The 18,721-nt window shown below is 41.9% G+C and overlaps 1 protein-coding gene across 3 annotated transcripts in view; it reads left to right on the top strand.

Annotated features, from left to right (window-relative positions):
• Nucleotides 1–18,721, top strand: part of Stard13 (StAR related lipid transfer domain containing 13) — a 342,624-nt gene that overhangs the window by 320,840 nt on the left and 3,063 nt on the right. For all 3 annotated transcript variants that reach the window (XM_077795155.1, XM_077795154.1, XM_077795153.1), the window contains 6 exons: nt 6,763–6,961; nt 11,895–12,105; nt 12,709–12,823; nt 13,748–13,969; nt 14,511–14,728; nt 17,987–18,163. In XM_077795155.1, coding sequence (XP_077651281.1) covers nt 6,763–6,961; nt 11,895–12,105; nt 12,709–12,823; nt 13,748–13,969; nt 14,511–14,728; nt 17,987–18,163 — 1,142 coding nt within the window. The remainder of the gene's footprint in view (nt 1–6,762; nt 6,962–11,894; nt 12,106–12,708; nt 12,824–13,747; nt 13,970–14,510; nt 14,729–17,986; nt 18,164–18,721) is intronic.

Here is an 18,721-nt window from a genome sequence, read left to right as displayed (position 1 = left end):
TTCTGAGGGTCTTACTAAATTGCTAAAGCTGACCTTGAACTTGCATTCCTCCTGCCTCAGCCTCTTGAGTGGCTAGGATTACAAGTATGTACCACTGTGCCCAGTTTGCATTTGCTTTTTAATTATAGTCTCAATGCCACCACTGATTTCACAGCATGCTTTTATCCCTCTCATATTATTTTTGTAAAAAAAATAAATTGGTTTTTGTAACTCCCTTTATTAATTTTTTGAAGCAGCATATGACCAGGAAACCTTAAGCCAAAGACAGATTTATTTACATCTTTTTAAAATGTACAAGTAAAAAGTGATAAAAAATATGAAAACAGTACGATCTAAATCAAATATCCTTTCATCTAAAAGAGTTGATTAAAGCTTTTGTTATACAAAATATTTAGAGATTATTTTCTGCCTCTGAGACTATTTGAGGACCATAATAATGGTGGACTGTGATTAAGCCCAGAGTGAAATCCATCCTGTAATTTACAAAGCAAAGCCTTTGCTTCTCCAAATTAACACCCATTGGTTTCTTAAACATTCTGTCCAAAATAAAAGTCATGTCTCTGCTTCATAAATTGCAACCTTGAGTAGTGGATGTATTTGCAGGCAACAAAGTAACCATCTTTGTTCACCACACTTTTTAATGGCATGCAGAGAATATGTACCAACCTTAGATTATTCAGAACTTTTATTGTTTTGCCCTTGACCATGGCTCAGTTGACACAAATGAGCTGAGTTACATGAGTTCAAAGATCTTGGCACTGATTCTTGTAGAGAACCAAAACTGAAAGCACACATACAGGCAAGATGATTTCTGAATAAATTAAATACTAGATTTTGGTGGAGCAAAGTAGGAGTAACTTTGTCATTTGAAATCATCTTTGATTTAACTAGAGACATTATGCTCTTCAATCTTTCGCATGTCTAATCTAGAGGATATATAGATATATATTTTTGCATATTTGGATGTCATTGTAGAAGGTGGAGTGGCTGCTGTTGTTGCAATGATGATGTTTTGGTTTTGTGAAATGAATTTAATAACAAGCCTCTTATTTCTGAAAAATAAGGGCAACAAAGTGCTTAAAAATAAGATGCTATGAAAGAGAATATTTTGCTCCAAAAGTATGGCCAGCTATTACTTATCAGAAGAAAATATATTAAGAAAAAACAGTTGTTGGTTCAGGAATGCCCAAAGGAAATACAGTCCATCTATGCCATAAATTGAATAACAGTAACCTTTCTTGACTGTCCGGCAAGTTCTACTTTCACTGCTTCATTTAATCCTAGATCTACCCTAGGTAGTTAATACCCCAGCCTCCATCACGGAGCCAACACCTGCTTGTAAATCTGTGTAACTCCAGAGTTTAACTCCCGTGTTTAACCACTGCATTCTACTGTACTGTTAGAATTGCTTTTCCCTTGTGAACTTTGGGGTGGCTCCATCTCCAGCATTAGGGGACACTTTAAGAGTTGGTCCTGTGCAACTCATTGATGAATCTGGTCTGTAGATTTTGTTGACGATTTTGGTCATTACATCCTGTTGTGTTCTTTATCTGAGAATAGGAGGAATAATTTTTTCCTAAGGCACTATCCAGCTCTTGAAAACAGTGTGCTGCTTCTGGATAATTTGTCTGTTTTTAATATTATAGACACAAGGATCATTCAATTGAGTGTGTTTTCCTCTCTGTACTGACTGCTAGGAAGCTTGGAGCCAAATGCATATTCTGTCTGTAGTAAATATAGATAATTTTTAATGAATTTTCTACATCAGCCTCATACCTAGTTTCAGTTACTATTTTCTATCTTTATTTTCCTCTTGCTGTAATTTTTCTATTATTCTTAATTTGACTATATTTTATTGTATTTTGTTAAAGTCCTCCTTGAACAAAGTTGGGTATAAATAAATAAATTATAATACCACTATTCTACTCTCTACCAGGTCCTAAGTATAGAATGGGAATAGAAATTTAGGAATTCCTGCCCAGTGGAGATTTTGAATAATATGCATCACCAGCATTACTGCTATGATTTGACCCAGTCTCCCTTTCAAAGCAAAGTTGCATGGAGAGAAGAAAGTCATAAACAGAGAGGAGAATGGACACCAAACCCTCCTCCAGCTCTGCTCACTGGCTTGTCCCCAGTGTCCATCTCAAGTTTCTAACTAATTTTTAAGTCTGGAAGAATTCCATGTTGTAAAACTGTACAGACAAAGCCTTGTAGGAAAGAGATTCATTTCAAGGGCATAAAGACTGACTCTAAATGTAATCAGACTGAGCCAACACAGTGTTTCTCTTGTTATCAGTCACCAGGAAGAATCTGTAGGGTGGCAGGTGGACTTTTGCTGCAGTCAATTCCCACCTTAATTCTGGCAGGGTTTCCTTCCTCATCTCATTGTGGGGAACATGCAGAGGTTACCCTTCAGATCCCTGTGGGAAAGGAAAGTTGTCTAAGAAGGAAACTGAGGAAAACTGGAGAAATGAAGAAGAACCAAAAAAAAAAAAAATCCAAGTAGAAGGGGAAGACTGTCTTAGAGAATTAACAGCAAATAAAAATTAATGAATCCAAAAAGACAGGGAATGAAGAGAAAAAAGGAAGAAGAGAAACATTAGATGAATGTCCCTTGTAGGCCAGCAGCACCTCCTTGGAGAAGAGATTCAGTGTCTGCACGGGATCTTGAAATCTCAGCCCTACCCATAAAAGACCAGAAGGTCTCCAAATATCCTTCTTCTAAGCCATGCTTGAGCAGGAAGCACCATCCAAGTCCTGCCTAAGGCTCTGTCCTTGATCTGAGGGAAGGAGGATTCATGCAGGGAACTGGACCACTTCCCCTCAAGCTCAGAGTTCATCTGGAACATAAGCACTCATCACAGAGTTGATTCCAGCCCCACAAAGTCCTGAAACAGTGCCAGCATTTCACCTCCCACACTCCCCACTGCAGAGCAGTTTATATATGATGAAGCATAGCTTATCCATTTGCGCCCTTGCAGATGGCTGTAGATGAAATGAGGAAGTTTAGCCTTCAATTACGAACCATTTGTATTCAGACATAGCAGTGCGTGAGAGGAGCCTCGCTTTGTTGTCTGCGCCTTTATTTCTGCCCTAAATCAACAGTGCACAGAAGCATAGGTTATACCGGTTCCTGATGAATATGAAGTCAGCTCAGTGCTCAAAATCGGAACCCGCTGCACACTCTCCCTATGAATCTCTCCCTTTCTGAATAAACCCAACCTTTCTTCATTAGCTGAGCAAATTTCTAAAGAAGAGGAAATGGAAGTCCTGATAAACATCATTAAGCCCAGAAAGGATTAGCATAAACAGGATGCCAAGAAGGAGATTTAATATTATTTAGATGAAATTTGAATTGTAATGCAGCACTCATGCCCAACTGCTCCTTCTAATGGAGCAGTAAGTTTTAAAAGCCTAATTATGCTGGGAAGGCACTTCATGCTCAGTGCCAGGGTCCTCTAATCCGCTGCCTGTTCATCACTTTGCCTATCTCAGATATAACGAAGGATGCTTGCTCTGAGACTATCGATTTAAATCGTTCCCTCAGCCCTTGGTTTCTCAAAGCTGGGTTTTTAGGTGGAAGACAAAAGAGAAGAGAGAAAAACTAGATGAAGGGAACATTATGCACTATTCATTCTTTCGTTCTTCTTAAGGTGGAGGGAGAGAGTGCAGGCAAGAAAGATGTTTATAAAATGAATTTTGCATTGCTGACCATCATTGCTTCCTTTTTGGAGAGGATATTTGAGCTGGGCTTTGAAGACATAAAAGCAGGACGTGTTATGTAATTTGTGGGGCCCTGGACAAAATGAAAATATGTGATTCCTTCTTCATATATTATTGAGAATTTCATAACAGCAACAGTAGAACTTGTGTGACTGCCCAGATTGCCCACCTGACAGTGATAGACACAGAGGTAAATGAAGGACATAGACCCTCTTGGGTCTTGCTCCTAGTGAAGCTAAGGGAATCTGAGTTTCAACAATGATGAGGATGCCCTCAGAAGCAACCCGTTTCTTCAATCTCCATTTATTACATTAAAAACAAAAATCTTTAGTCATCCCCGTGTTGAAAACTTTTTGAAAAAAACAATGGCTATCAACAATCACTTGTACCACCATGTGGTCTTGTTCTATGCAGATAGATAGGAGGCACTTTTCTTTGGTCTCAGGACCTCTACACCATTAGAAGTACCTTCTGCTTACTGTGTCCAGATGCTGTCTACAGCAACCAGGAGAAGCCTCAGCCCAAAATAGCTTGAATGTTAGGAAATTCATATCTCACATACAGACAATAATGAGTCAGAAAACAGGATGGTGCCAGGGTTAGTTCATTCATTAATTCATCAATATCTTTGGAGACTGTAGTTCTTTCCATCTTTCCTGTCTGCCTCTTTAGCTATTGCATCTCAAATCTAGACCAATTTGAGACCACTTTTCCTTTATTAGGTTTAGGACATTTCCTCTGGCTTCCAACAGAAATCCATAGAACACACAAATATTTCCCATGTCCCCTGGAAGGTAAGCGCAGTGTGGGAATGTTATTGTCAAAATTTGAAACAAAACAAATAAATCTTTGACAACCCTGAGACATCCTATGAGCTCAAAGTCAGAACAAACAGCTCAGAGCCTGCCACTGGAGAGCCCCAGACATGTCTAAAATAATTAAAATAACAACATTTGCCGAAAAGAGAAAGAAACTTGGAATCTGAACAATACAAAGAAAACACCTGTGGGAAGTGTATGTGCATGCACATTAGTATGGACCTAGAAACAGAGCTTGAAGGACACAGTAGACAAGAAAAACATGCTCAGCAATTTAAACATAAACACTCTTTTTATAGATCTGATCAATATTGCTCTGCTGTTTAAAAAACATAGGAATTCTTCTCAAATGAAATAATACCAACTCACATGAGGATAAATATTTGTGACTTACACTTAAGAATTCACCTTCAGGGCATTGAGATTCTGAAAACTCCCATGCAGCACAGTTCTGTGATGTACACAGTCCTGGGCCTTCTTCCAAAATTAAAAACTCAAAATGTAAACAAACGAAAGATGCATCTCACTTCAATAATCACCCATCTGATATCTTATATTTTTCTTTTAACAATGCATGCTTTCTTCTCATGCACTTTGATGAAACATGGAGTAGTTGCCAGATAAAGAAAGATAACTTTTATTTAGATTTTTTATGGAGAATAAGCTAAGTATAGCAATTTTGCATTTTCTAGATACTTCAATCTTTAAGAATAAAAAAAAGTATTGAAGATTTAAAGTGATAATATGTCTGAATATCCTGACCTGTGAAATTAGGGTTAGGATGATAAGCCTTGGAATGCAAAGAAATATTGCTAAGATTCTGTTTTTGTGACCACAAAAAGCAACTCTGTATAATTTCCCCTGTGATCCATGCAGCTGACATATACAAAAACCTGAGTGTTCTCTAATGGCCTTGAGTTCTTCCTTTGCTTTTACTGCAGTTCAAAAGAACTGGGGTTTTAGGGCTGCTCTCATTTATAGCAACAATCATGAGAGCTTTTGTCAGACACCTGAACTTGGGTCAGGGCCCAGGTGCGATCTTGGCACACAGAGGAGCTGGCGAGACAACTGTGCTCATATTTTCTTCATTGCCAACTCTGGTGCCACTATCTACCATCCAGCCACTTGGGAATGTTCCCACCTTGCTTTGCATAAGTGGGCCAACCTCAGAGCCACTGAGGAATGAAAGGAGTAGAAAATAAAGATTGAAAAAAACTGAGTTTTGAAAAACTTGATGCCCTCCAGGCATTTAAAATGATCAGACATTCTTTCACTGTAAGCCAGAGCTCCCAGGAAAGCTCAGTTCTTTTTATGGATGGAAGCAAGTCCAGGGTGGGGAGGGCTTCTCAAGGGCCTGAGCTTAACCTGCCCAACCAGGCCAGGATCTTCACTCTTGCAATGAGGGCTCTGCCTACCTCACTCATCCCTATTCAGGCCATTATTTTTTGGTTTCTTATTTTTCTGTTTATTTGTCAAGCAGGGAGGTGTTTAAGTCCTATAGGTGAAAAAAGACTGACATGATCATGTCTGAATAAAAGCCCCCCAATTGTCATTCTCAATAGAGGGGTCTATATACAAAACAAAGTGGAGTAGTAAGTGCCAGGCATAGGAGCCACATACATCATGGTGCCAAGGATTAAGCAAATAAGACCCTAAATCAAATTATGTGCTTATAATAATGTTTTCTTGCATGGGCATATTCCCTATAGACTTCTCTTCCAAGGGGTATTAAATATGGTTGCTTATCTTGGACCCTTCCTTCCACCAAGCACCTTACTCCCAGGAAAATTTTCATTGCCCAGACTTTCTCAAAATCCCCATGAAAGTGTAAATGCTAAAGGGCAGGGAATATTGTCTGCTCTGCTCCCTAATGACTCCTAGCAAAAGAATGCCTGGCACATAGTGGATGCTTAATCACTACTTTTTGAATAAGTGAACACAATATTGACATCTACAGTGTGCCAGAACTCTACGGGTCACACAGCAGCTTCACATATGTTTTCTCATTCAGTCTCCACAACAGTCCGGGGCAGTGGGGTCTTATTCTTATCTTCACTTCACAGGAGAGACATCATTGTTCAGCTTTGCCTGTAGTAGCTACAGGAGTATTCAGAATTGTGAATAAAAATGCAATTCTAGCTCATTTAGTTCTGGTCCCAAGCCTTCTGGTGTCAGGGAAAGGATAGCCCAGCTAATGTGTCCTGATGGCTCCTTTCAGGTGGGTCTTTTTCGAAAGTCGGGAGTGAAGTCTCGAATCCATGCCCTACGTCAGATGAACGAGAACTTTCCTGAGAATGTCAGCTATGAAGACCAGTCCGCTTATGACGTGGCAGACATGGTGAAGCAGTTCTTCCGGGACCTTCCTGAGCCTCTTTTCACCAACAAACTCAGCGAGACCTTCCTCCACATCTATCAGTGTAAGTGGGGGTCATACCAATCAGTGTTCTCATGTGCATCCAAACCATTTAAAAAAAAAAAAACCCTATAGATTGAATTTTAACACATGAATCCATAAAGAAGGGTGTAAAAGTTATAGCCCTAATCTCCTCTCCAGAAATAACCTTTGTTCAGAGTTTGGTGTAGAATCTCCACAACATTTTTTATGCACTGGAAAATATCTTTTTGACATCAAAATATTTCTTCTCAATAGAGCTTTCTTGGTGTAAGATCTCAAACTAACTTTCAATAATATACTTTCAAGAAATTTCAAATGATAAGGGGACATGCTCAAATTTATTTTGTATTTGGGTATTTATTAAAACATTTAATTTTTTTAAAAGTACACATTTTCTTGGGATATAGGAAATTTAAAGCTGAATGTATTAAAATAATAGAAATTTTTAAAAAGCAGATATATTTTAATTGGTGAAAAGCAAGCAAACCAAATCAATGCTTCAGCTGAATGCAACTAATTCATATTTTCACTTGGAATTTTTTTTAAATAATGTCAAATCAATAGTTCTCAGAGCAAAGCCACTATAGTTAAAATAATTATTCAAAATAACAACTGCTGATTAAAAATCCTATCCTGCCAAAGGTCATTGTAAAGGGAGATTATTAGAAACAAACATGTAAAGCCAGGTGCAGTGGCGCTCACCTGTAATTACCAGTGACTTGGGAGCCTGAGGCTGGAGGATCAAAAGTTTCAGGCCAACTTGGGCAACTTAGCGAACCCTATCTCAAAATAAAAAAGAAAAGCAAGAGGGTTGGGAATGTAGCCCAGTGATAGGGTGCCCCTTTATTCAATCCCCAGTATTAAAGGAGAAGGAGAAGAAAAGAAAAAAAGAAAGATGTGAATCTTTTCTAGAAATGATAACATTAGGACTATGGATTGCTTTCATAGCCCAAGTCCCAATTCCTTATAGTGGGGGACAAGAACAGTTGGCCAGTGGACTTTCAGTTTACAGCAAAATATGCCTAAAATGGGTCTTGACATGGAATTGACCCAATTTGAAGATCCCCACTGTAGGGATTTCTGTACTAAATATGTTTAAAGAGTGTATAATATTACAAATTCAAAAAGGATTGTAATTAGTACCACTTGTAGAAACAGAATAAAGTGGTGACCCACTAAATAAATATTATTTTCTCCAAGTGAATAGCTTAAGTTGAAATAATGATACACATTGTTGGAGCCTAAACACAGGGTGTTCATGAAAGGGCTGCTGAGAGGTCAAACACCATTTTTCAGTTAAGCCTCCCTATGACTTGGAAGTATCCCATATGAGTCTTGACATTTAATCAGGTCTGGGGCTGAAGTCGACACTAGTGTACGTCTAAAGCTAGATTATTTCCAAGAGATAAATGTCTTTGGCTCTTTCTGAGATATAACCAAAAAGCCAGATCAAAGCAGGGCTTTATTTTAGCTGAGCAAACATTTTCGGAGTGGGATTTATGGACAGGGTGTGGTGTGGAGCGTGGCAGAGCATATGGATGCTGCCTGAGACTCACGCTCTGCTCTTAAGGATCTTACAACTTAAAGAGACGAGACATGAACATAAATGACTGCAATACAACAAGGTGGGAAAAATAACACAAAAAGGTTACAAAGACAAGTCCAAGAAAGCTGAGATGAGTGACGAGGACTTGGAGAAAGAGAAAATGACACCCAAAGGTTGAGATATGTGAGGAACACATGCTAGGTGAAGCAAGTGGCATGAGCATGTGTCAGAGCAGCTCAAGGTTTTGTCTATCTGTCCTGCAGGGGTACTAAATGTACAACTTTTCAGATGACACTGAAAAATTAGGCCAGGATCACACAAGGAAAGCATTGAAAATTAGAGCAGAGGTCTGTATTTGATCCATTAAGCATTGGGGAACCTTCAGGTATGTTTGAGGGACTTACCAGTTATGATGCTCTCTACTGCAAAAAACAACCAAAAGTCCAACAAACAACTGTTTAAACAATAAGGACATTGTATTGTCTCACTTGACAAGAAATCAGAATTAAAACATTGCAATGTTAAGTAATTCTGCAACTCAGTGGTGCCAGGGCAAAGTCAGCCTCTCTTGGCTTCCTTTTGAGGTCACAATATGACTGCCACAACTTATAATTGTCATGTCTTCATAAAATCACATTCAAAGGCATAGAGGGGCAGGGAGTCCTCCTTGGGCATATGTCTCTTTTTATCAGGGAGATAAATCTTGCAGAAGCTTTATGTCTTCTTCTCTAAGTCAGACAATGAAACGAGGAATGGGATTATCATTTTTGGTTTAAGCCAACACAGTTCATCCCTGAACAGAATGTATGTTTTCTTAGGAAGAAAGGGAAGAATGAGTATTGAGTATGGAGCCAACCCTGTTCTTGCCGTGAAGGTGAAAGTTGGTGAGGACTGTACTTTTGATCCATGAATGTGGAAGTGGTGTGCAGGAGGTATTTCATAGGCAAGATTGGAGGGCAAGAGAGCCGATGCACTAATGGAGGCTCTGGATTACTTACTGTGACTTCCAGCAGTGAGACTAGAAACTGGAAACAGGACAGTCCATGGATAGACCCTGCTGTCAAAGATTCCAGAGGACTCTTGGGGGAGAGAGGAACAGTTCCCCTCCCAGTTCTCCAGAGAAGTTCTGTTTTTCAACTGTTGGGCTTTCATCAGCTGATGAACATAAATAAGGTGTGGAGTGGATCCTGAAGATATTTTAATCCCACCAGTCTATGAGAGGGGAAAGGATGGAGAGATTAAAGACAGCCCTACAGTTGTATGACTCGACAACGCAGAGAATGTGGACAGGAAGAGAAGGGGAGCTCACTTGTGGGGAGAAAGAAGAAAGGTTCAGAATAGAGAGGATGCTGAGAGTGAAGGACTGATGGCCACCTGGCTATAAATTCTCAGCACTTAGAAAGGCAGATCTCCAATGGTCTCCAAAGAGCCAAGAAAAGCAGGAACCACAGCAGTGTCATGTATAACAGAAAGGTCACAGTTGAAAAGGTTCACAATGAATGTGAATTGAGGGATTAGTAGGTACCTTCTCAAGCCTTTTTAGTAGCAAGTAATGTATAGGAGATATTTTCTGAGGGATAAAAGAACAAGTAGGAAATTAAAACAATGTATAAAGATGACAGATGATTCCTTTAAAATGATGGTATAGGAAAAAATCTTGGCATGGAATAAAAAAGTTAAACTTTCGATGACATCTTACCTATAGCAGCATATTTAAAAGCGGCTTAGTGGCTCAAGCTAAATTTATAATACTATTACCCAGCTTAAAATCCTAAGTAGTACCTGTTTGAACACAAGCAAGAAAAGAGGAAGTGGTTTTGCTATCATTTAAACAAAATGGCTTTTCTCCATAAACCCAGTTTATCTTGTACCAGTACATAATAGATACCATAGGGTGGGGATGGGTTTCAGCACGCTGAATGCAGGGTCACACTTTTCCAGAAATTTGGGTTTGCGGTCTGACTGGAGCCAAGAGTCTGGTCATCTCTGAGATGTAAGCTCCTTCTACATGATGCTGGAGAAGCACAGGAGAGCCCGACACAGACAACCCACAGGGACCACAAGTCTTTTGGCCATTCAGGACCCAGGCAGAGGTCACACACCGTGGCCCAGTCTGGAGCAGGAAGCACCAATTTCTTTTTAATCATGCACCCCTGCCAGTGGTAAAAAGCTGTGTATATTTATTTATCTTAATAATGTATATACTGTGTGATATATGATTTAGAGTGCACATTATAAGGCAACTCAAGCAGTATTTATAATGGACAAGAGAAAATATAAACACATTTGGAAGTTCTAACATTTTCTTCCCACACCTCAAGGGATTGTCATGAGCACACCCTGCCCCTGACCTCTTGGGAGTACAGATGTCCTAGTGTGGAGACTTCTGCTCCAGAAAGCAGCCTTTTAATGACAGCAGTATTAACTGAAGTGAGCTCCTGACTGTGTCAGTAAATTAAACCTAAAGGATCATTAAACAAACACAGCCAGGGGGCAGCAAAATGCAGCACCTAACACCCATTCACTGTGACTTTTCCATGTAGTTCACTTCATAATGTCAAGTTAGTTCCCTTTTAAATCTGCATAGCCAATGCCCACCACGACCACTACCACCACCACCACCACAGGGACCACCCTCAAGAAGAATGAAACTGAGAAGGGCTGCCCATTCCTTATAACCTCACGGAGCCTAGTTCCTCTTCCCCAGGCAAAACCTCTATTCCATAATCCCCCAAGATTACAGGACAAGTGAGTGAGTTTCTACCCAAAGTCAACTGAGTACCTCTTCCCAACCAAACCCTGGTGACTTACAGGAGCAAGGAAGGGAAGAGGTACCAAGCTTACCATCAAGCCTCTGACCTTCTGGGAGTGCCCCAGGAGGCGCCAGCTGGACACTCTCACTCTCGGTTAACTGTGGCCATGCTGGCAGTATGATCTGGCTGCTCCATGGGAGGAAAAGGTCAGGCTGTTGTCCTATCACTCAGTGACTTTCAAATCACATCCTGTAGAGCCCTGAGTATCCTAACAGGTGCTTCCAAAGCTGTCTGGTGAGGAGGATGGGCAAGAAAAAAAAAAAAAAAAAACAAGTTGGCAGAGCTTCAGTCCATTGCCAACCTTGTCTACTACAGAAAAATCAACTGAAAACAAATGACCAGACTGATTTCTCAGAGTGTGAAAAGCCAGGACAGGCTTTCTAAGTATGTGTTACTTTCTAAGTATGGCTGGGTCATCCAGACCACAGCTCTGCCTCTCACCTATCTTTGAGGCCTAAGCCATTAGTTACTTCTTCGTGCCATTAGTCATTTGGTTTTGGTGGTTGATGTCAGGAAGTGCAGTGCAGATTACACACTCTGCTGCTAACTCTTTCGGAGGCCGTGGCTCTAATGACTTGGTGCCCACTTTTCCTCAGACGTCCCCAAAGAGCAGCGACTGCAGGCTGTGCAGGCCGCCATCTTGCTGCTGGCAGATGAAAACAGGGAGGCCCTACAGACTCTCCTTTGCTTCCTAAATGACGTGGTCAACTTGGTGGAAGAAAATCAGATGACGTCCATGAACCTGGCTGTGTGTCTGGCCCCCTCCCTTTTTCATCTTAATTTATTGAAGAAAGAAAGCTCTCCAAGGTAAGTTTTCCTCAACAACCGCAATCCCAAACCAGGCCACCCCCACAATTCATAAATAAACTCCTCTCATGCTAGATTTCAACTTGAAGCTTTGTCAGCTCTCACTTTATAATCAGAGCATGCTCCAAAACGACCTCATTCACGTGACTCAGGTTCATGGAATTGTCAAAGTAGTATTGAAGAAGGTCAGTTGAGATCCAGAAAGCCTGAGGAGTTTTGTTTGTAAGAGTGGGAAGGGGGGGGAAAGTACACAGATCTGTATTTTACGATCTTTAATTTTGAAAGACTATATTTAAACAAGAAAAACAAAGCTCAGGAACATGTAGTTGAGTGGTTTCAAACTTTAGAAAAAAATTGATGCATTTCTCCTCCCACAGCTCTTCCTGCCCTTGTGTTTTTCCAAGGCTTTGGTTGTGAGCTGTTGGGCTGTTAGCCTGCCTTGGAATATCTAAGATGTGTGGTCATTGTTTTTATTTGGAAATGAGAACGGCTGGGCTCTGGATAGCATCTGGGGATGAACAGAAAACAAAAGGGATGCATGTGCTCAGTATTGTGAAAAGCTCGTTGGTTTGTGATCTGCTCAGCACTCACATTCAATTACAGAGTCATCCAGAAGAAATATGCCACTGGGAAGCCAGATCAAAAGGACCTCAATGAGAATCTGGCCGCAGCTCAGGGTCTTGCCCACATGATCACGGAATGCAACAAACTGTTTGAGGTGAGCAAAAGGCTCTACTGCCTTCCTCCTAGCTCTTGGAACTAGATAAGAAGCTTGGAATCCTTGCTGCATTTATGGTTTATATCTGTTTGTTCCTGACCTTATGATGACAATAGTATGCTTCGTAGCACTGGGTTTTGCCTCCAAGAAACATGAGGAGCTAGCTATACAGTCCAGGCTTTGATAGAGACACTTGGAGTCACTATGATGATGATTTTTTTGTGCAAACAATTGCATCACCTTCCTTTGTCAGGTTCAGGGCCAGTCAGCCAATATTGTTATATTTGATTTTACCTCAGGGCTTGATTAGGCTCCACATTTGTGTGTGTGTGTGTGTGTTTGTGTGTGTGTGTGTGTGTGTGTGTGTGTGTGTGTGTGAGAGAGAGAGAGAGAGAGAGAGAGAGAGAGAGAGGGAGTAATGACAGCCTAGGAGTAAAGCCACAGATATGCCAAAGAAGTTAAGTGAACAAGACTTCTGGCATATTTTCTGTAGTAAAATTGGCATTTTTCAATGGGAAGAATGTGCTAAAAAGGTAAAGCTATTTCTAAGTCGTTTTTGATGTTTCCTTCACAAGTCTATTGCATTAAGTCTGTTCACAGAGTAGAATTGTTGGAGCTCACATTTTGACAAACAGAATAAAAATAAAAGAAAAGGAAAAGAAAAGGAAAATGCAAAGAATGAATGGGAAGTCATAGAAGTGTTCTGAATAATAAATATAACCTCAGAAACATATTTGTATTTCCTAACTTCAGGAAGGCCCCTCCCAGACTTGGCAGTGATCTTAGAAAAACATCTAGCCATGTGACCCTTGGCCCATTGCTCAGACCTCGGTTGTTGATGAAATGACTTTGCTTCTTCTAACCATTAGTCTCAGCATTTCCCTTACCTCAGTGTGTTGCTCCTCTGTGTACCCCTTGCTTCAGGTCCCACATGAGTTGGTGGCCCAGTCTCGAAACTCATATGCAGAGGCTGAGATCCACGCACCCACCCTGGAAGACTTGGGGACGCAGCTAGAGGAGAGTGGAGCAACTTTCCACACTTACCTGGAGCATCTTGTCCAGGGCCTCCAGAAAGAAGCCAAGGAGAAGTTCAAAGGATGGGTCACGTGCTCCAGCCCCGACAACACAGACCTCGCTTTCAAAAAGGTAATCTCCCATTAGCCACATCTAACAACTGGGGATTTGTTTTTGCTTACAAATGGCTGCTCATCCATAGGACTCAGCACACAGGTGAACAGTGAAGACATTTACTGTTCAAAGACCCTGTCTAGAGACTGCTAAGCAGCCCTGCTGCGTGCAGTCAGGAGTCCAGACCATGGTACCGACTTCTGGATCCCAATCCTATCTCTGCCAGAGCTGTGTAATGTTGGGCAAGTCACTGCCTCTATTTTCCCATCTAGAAAACTGGACATTCTAAGAGAACCTCAGTCAGAAGGGGGCTATTAACAAGTCAAATATGCTTAGAACAGTGCCTGGCACACAGTAGGCACCTCGAATGTTGGCAATTATTCTTTTGATTGTCATTATCATTCTTAAGCATCAAGATTAAAATATTTACATTTTAAACTGAGAGGTGTATAGCCTCGCTGTCCATTGACATAAGAGATTGTTTTTAAACCCCAGGAGAAGTGGGGCAGGTTTTTGTGGGACCCTGACCTCTTCAGTTTCCACTGGTGTCTTTCCCGAGGTGGGGGACGGGAACCCCCTGAAGCTGTGGAAGGCGTCTGTGGAGGTGGAGGCGCCCCCCTCAGTGGTGCTGAACCGTGTGCTGAGAGAGCGCCACCTGTGGGACGAGGACTTCCTGCAGTGGAAGGTGGTGGAAACGCTGGACAGGCAGACAGAAGTCTATCAGTACGTGGTGAACAGCATGGCCCCCCATCCTTCCAGAGACTTTGTGGTTCTCAGGTAAGCGTGACTCCGGGTTTTATGATGTCCTGTTCCAAAAGCAGGACGAGAGCTGCAAATGTAAGCACTGCTTGGAGTTCTACCACCTAAATCCAGCCTCTGCTGGGAACACTAAGCCACCTCTCATTTCCCACAGTGAAACCTGACTTGGCCGTATTTATGCCTGACTTCCTGCTTCTTCACCCAATTTACAGCTCTGCCCGAGCTCTCTTACAGCCCCTCTCCTTGTGGAGCACAGAGTTTATTAGGCCATAAATATCATTCATTTCCCCAGAACAGAGGCCCCTGAATAGCTGCTGTTTGTCCAGTTGCACTTTCTGCCAAATTATGCAAATCGAATCTGATTGGCTTTTCTCCTGATCTTTGCCTTTCTCCCCAAGGAAAAGCAAGTCTTCATTTGGTGAAACTCTAACACAGGAATGTGTATAATTTCAAAACCCTTCTGTCTAACTTCAGATGGTCATGACTAATGACCATGCCTGGAATCCTTGGCACAGCCCTGCAGGTCTGCAAATGCTGAGACACTGGACTTACAATCAGATTTCAGGGCCTGGCAAGGCTTGGTGGGTGTTGTGCCTGCCACTGAAATATTGTTTCTGATTGATTTATGAGTTGAGTTCCAGACCCCTGTTCCCTGGGCTTGGAATGAGATGCTGAAGCAACAGTAGGAAATTCGCCTAGAAGTGCAATATTTCATCAGAAAGAACAGATTGAGGATATTAAAGAACCTGATACAATGTAATTAGATCAATATATCCTTTTTATTAAAAATCTAAGCAAACCCAGTCTCTTCTCACAGATCATCAGTGTAAAAGGAGTCACTAGTGAAATTCCCAAATGTATATTTAAAATGGTTTCTTTATCAAACTAGTTTCAAGAGCAAACCAAGGGTTACTTTTCACATGGGTTCTTTATTCCTTTGGTATTGCTCCTTAAGCCCTTAACTTTTAGGGGTGAGTTTTCTCTAAATATATGTGTGTATCCCAGTAACCTTGGGATCCTGGTGGAGAATGTGGGCGACTATAAGGGTGGCTTATTACCAACAGTTGTTGGGACATTAGTCATCTGTGGAGTTGAATTTCAGCCTTCATCCTCACAAGCAGAAAGTCGAGTGGTTGTCCAGGGTGCAGCCAGAGGAATGGGCCTTGCCGTAGCATGCCTCTTATTTCCCTGCAGAGGAGGGGAGGGGGGGCCCCTGCATGGAGCCTCCCCCATTCCACCCATACAGCAACCCTGCCAGACTGCCATTTATTAGTGTGTCAAAAATTATACCTCATGCCAGGCACTGTTCAGCCTCTGAGGATGCCCAGGTGAACAAACAGACCGGGTCCTGATCTCTCAGGATTTATATTTTACTGGGGAAAGTGGGTTGATAAATAATAACAAAAAGGGGTAGGCTAATTTATCCTAGGTGGAATAAATAAGAAGGAGATGGTAAGGGTGGAATTTTAAATATAGTGGTCAGGGTTATGTCTTACTGCATGGATACAAGACTTGAAAGAGAAGTGAGTGGACCATGACACTCTGGAGGGGAGCTTGGCAGTTAGAAGGATTAACGATGATGCACCAGACCTGGTTCCTGCCAACAGGCATTCCTTACGTTTATGACACAGGAAGGTGGAAACTGACAGGTGTGATGAGGAAATGGCAGGGTTGAGATGCCCTGTCTTCAGCGCATCTGCCCATCTGGGCTGGCATGTGTGAGGTTGGTCATCTCTTAGGATCACCATGGTTACCTCTCATTTTATAATCATCTCTAGCTCCTCAAGAGCTACAGTGAGAGTTACTGAAGCTTTTCCCGTCTTAACCCCACAGATCTCTAAGCCTGTCAGTCTTCATTATTTATCATATTGCCATGCGTGAAAAGAAAATGATCATAGCCCAGGGGAACTTTCTGAGCATTTGTGTCAGGCTTGGTTACTCCCAAGTTCTGGCTGTGTGTCTTCATTTATTTTCAGTTACTATAATAAAATATCTGAGCCTGGGTAATTTATAAAGAATAGAGCTTTATGTAGCTCACAGTTCTGGAGACTGGGAAATCTGAGAGCGTGGTGCCAGCATCTACTCAGCATGTGGTGAGGGCCTCCTGCTAGGCCGTAGCATGGCAGAAGGCGTCATGTGGTGAGACAGAGAAAGCATGCCAGAGAGAGCTTGCTTCTATGACACAGCCAGTCCCTCAATCACCCTTTGATTCATCAATCAATTAATCCATGAATGGATTATCTGTCCATGAGGGCACAGCCAAAGATCCCACCTCTCAACACCACTACACTGGGGACCAAGTTTCCAAGACACGAAAATTTGGGAGCACATTAAAGCCATAGCATGGGACATATCTGATAGCTTATCTTCTTCATGTGGTGGGATGGGTGAAGTCACAGATGAGACCCCTGAGCCAGGGAATAGGAGCCACGAAATGAAGAGTAGGAGTTATAATACAGTCTGTTATCACAGGTCTCTCTGGTGGAAGGGGAAGTAAGAGGTGCTTACCAGGATGCCCTCATGGTTCCTGACTCCATGTACAATTATTTTCCAAGTAGTAGCCCCACTGAGTTTGAATAACTCCCGGGTCAGGGAATTCAGGGCCTCGCGGGGCAGCCAGTAACAGCTGTGGGCAGTTCACACAGTGAGTGTCCTCCAGACTGAGCCAGCATGTGCCTTCCTGGAGTCAAATCAACTATGATTATTTCCCCCCAACCCAAGAGCCACTGAAGCATTTGGAGAGCATCAACAGGTCCACACAGGGGTTAGTTTTCTTCTAATTAGGCACCAAAAAATCGTTTATTTAAGACTCGAATCACCTCCTCCAGGAAGCCTCCCCAGTTGCCTCCTCTGACCCTCTGCGTCATCCCAGAGCCCTCTGTGCAGAGCAGCATCAGTGCCCTCATCAGGGTGTTTCAGAATCGTCGGTGTCTCCTCCTGCCACGTGTGTCTTCGTGTCCCTGTGGCTTCTCAGGGCCCAGCACATGGATGTCTCTGCAGATGAATGGAAGAATTGAGGGAGTCCTAAACCCTAAAGTCATCTCTTCATTAATGGGCAGGAACTCCCCTGCCAGGACAGGGCCTCAGTTTGGGGTTCCCAATGCAGGTCTGAGAGCCTCTGAGTCTGAGAGCTGAAGCTTATGGAAACCATTAGCTTAATCCAAGTAACTAACATTGGAATTTGAGCCCATGTTTTTGGCAGGAGAATCTTAGCTCTGTGTTCAGGTTTCTCTTTCTCTCTTAACTGTAACTGATGTGTAGCTTATTTCGCTCCAGGACCTGGAAGACTGATTTGCCCAAAGGAATGTGCACCCTGGTGTCCCTCTCTGTGGAGCACGAAGAAGCCCCACTCATGGGTGGTGTGCGGGCTGTGGTGATGGATTCTCAGTACTTAATAGAACCATGTGGTTCCGGCAAGTCCAGACTGACCCACATCTGCAGAATAGATCTGAAGTAAGTGGCAGCTCCTGAGGATGGCAGGCACCGGTCTCGGGAGCATTCTTTACACACGGCTCATTCACCAGGGCCTTGTTGTGTTTTCTAATTTCACTACTTCTTTTCCTCATTCCCATTAACAGACTTCTACAGATGATTGCATATTCCTCCTCTATTTCCTAAAATTCTAACATTTCTCCTCCTGTCCTTTGCTCTTTTTTATTGTTTCTAAGTTATGTATTCACTTACTTTTAATTAACAAGCAAAAATTATGTATATTTAGTGTGCAGCATGATATTTTTATGTCTGAATGCATTGCTGAATCACTAAAGCAAGCTATTCACATATCTATTTCCTCATGTTCTTATTTTCTATGATGAGAACACTTAAAATCTACTCTCCTGGCAGTTTTTGAGAATACAAGACATTGTTATTCATGGTAGCCAGCATGTTGGTCTCTTGAACTTGTTGCCCCATCGAAAATGGAAAGTTTGTCTCCTTTGATCAACATCCATCTCCCAGCCCCTACCTTACCCCAAGCCTCTGGTACCCACCATTCTACCCTACTTCCATGAG

This window comes from Urocitellus parryii, chromosome 2, assembly GCF_045843805.1.
Source record: "Urocitellus parryii isolate mUroPar1 chromosome 2, mUroPar1.hap1, whole genome shotgun sequence".
NCBI lineage: Eukaryota > Metazoa > Chordata > Mammalia > Rodentia > Sciuridae > Urocitellus > Urocitellus parryii.
Note: the sequence above shows the minus strand (reverse complement) of the source record. Positions and strands in the feature narration are given on the sequence as shown.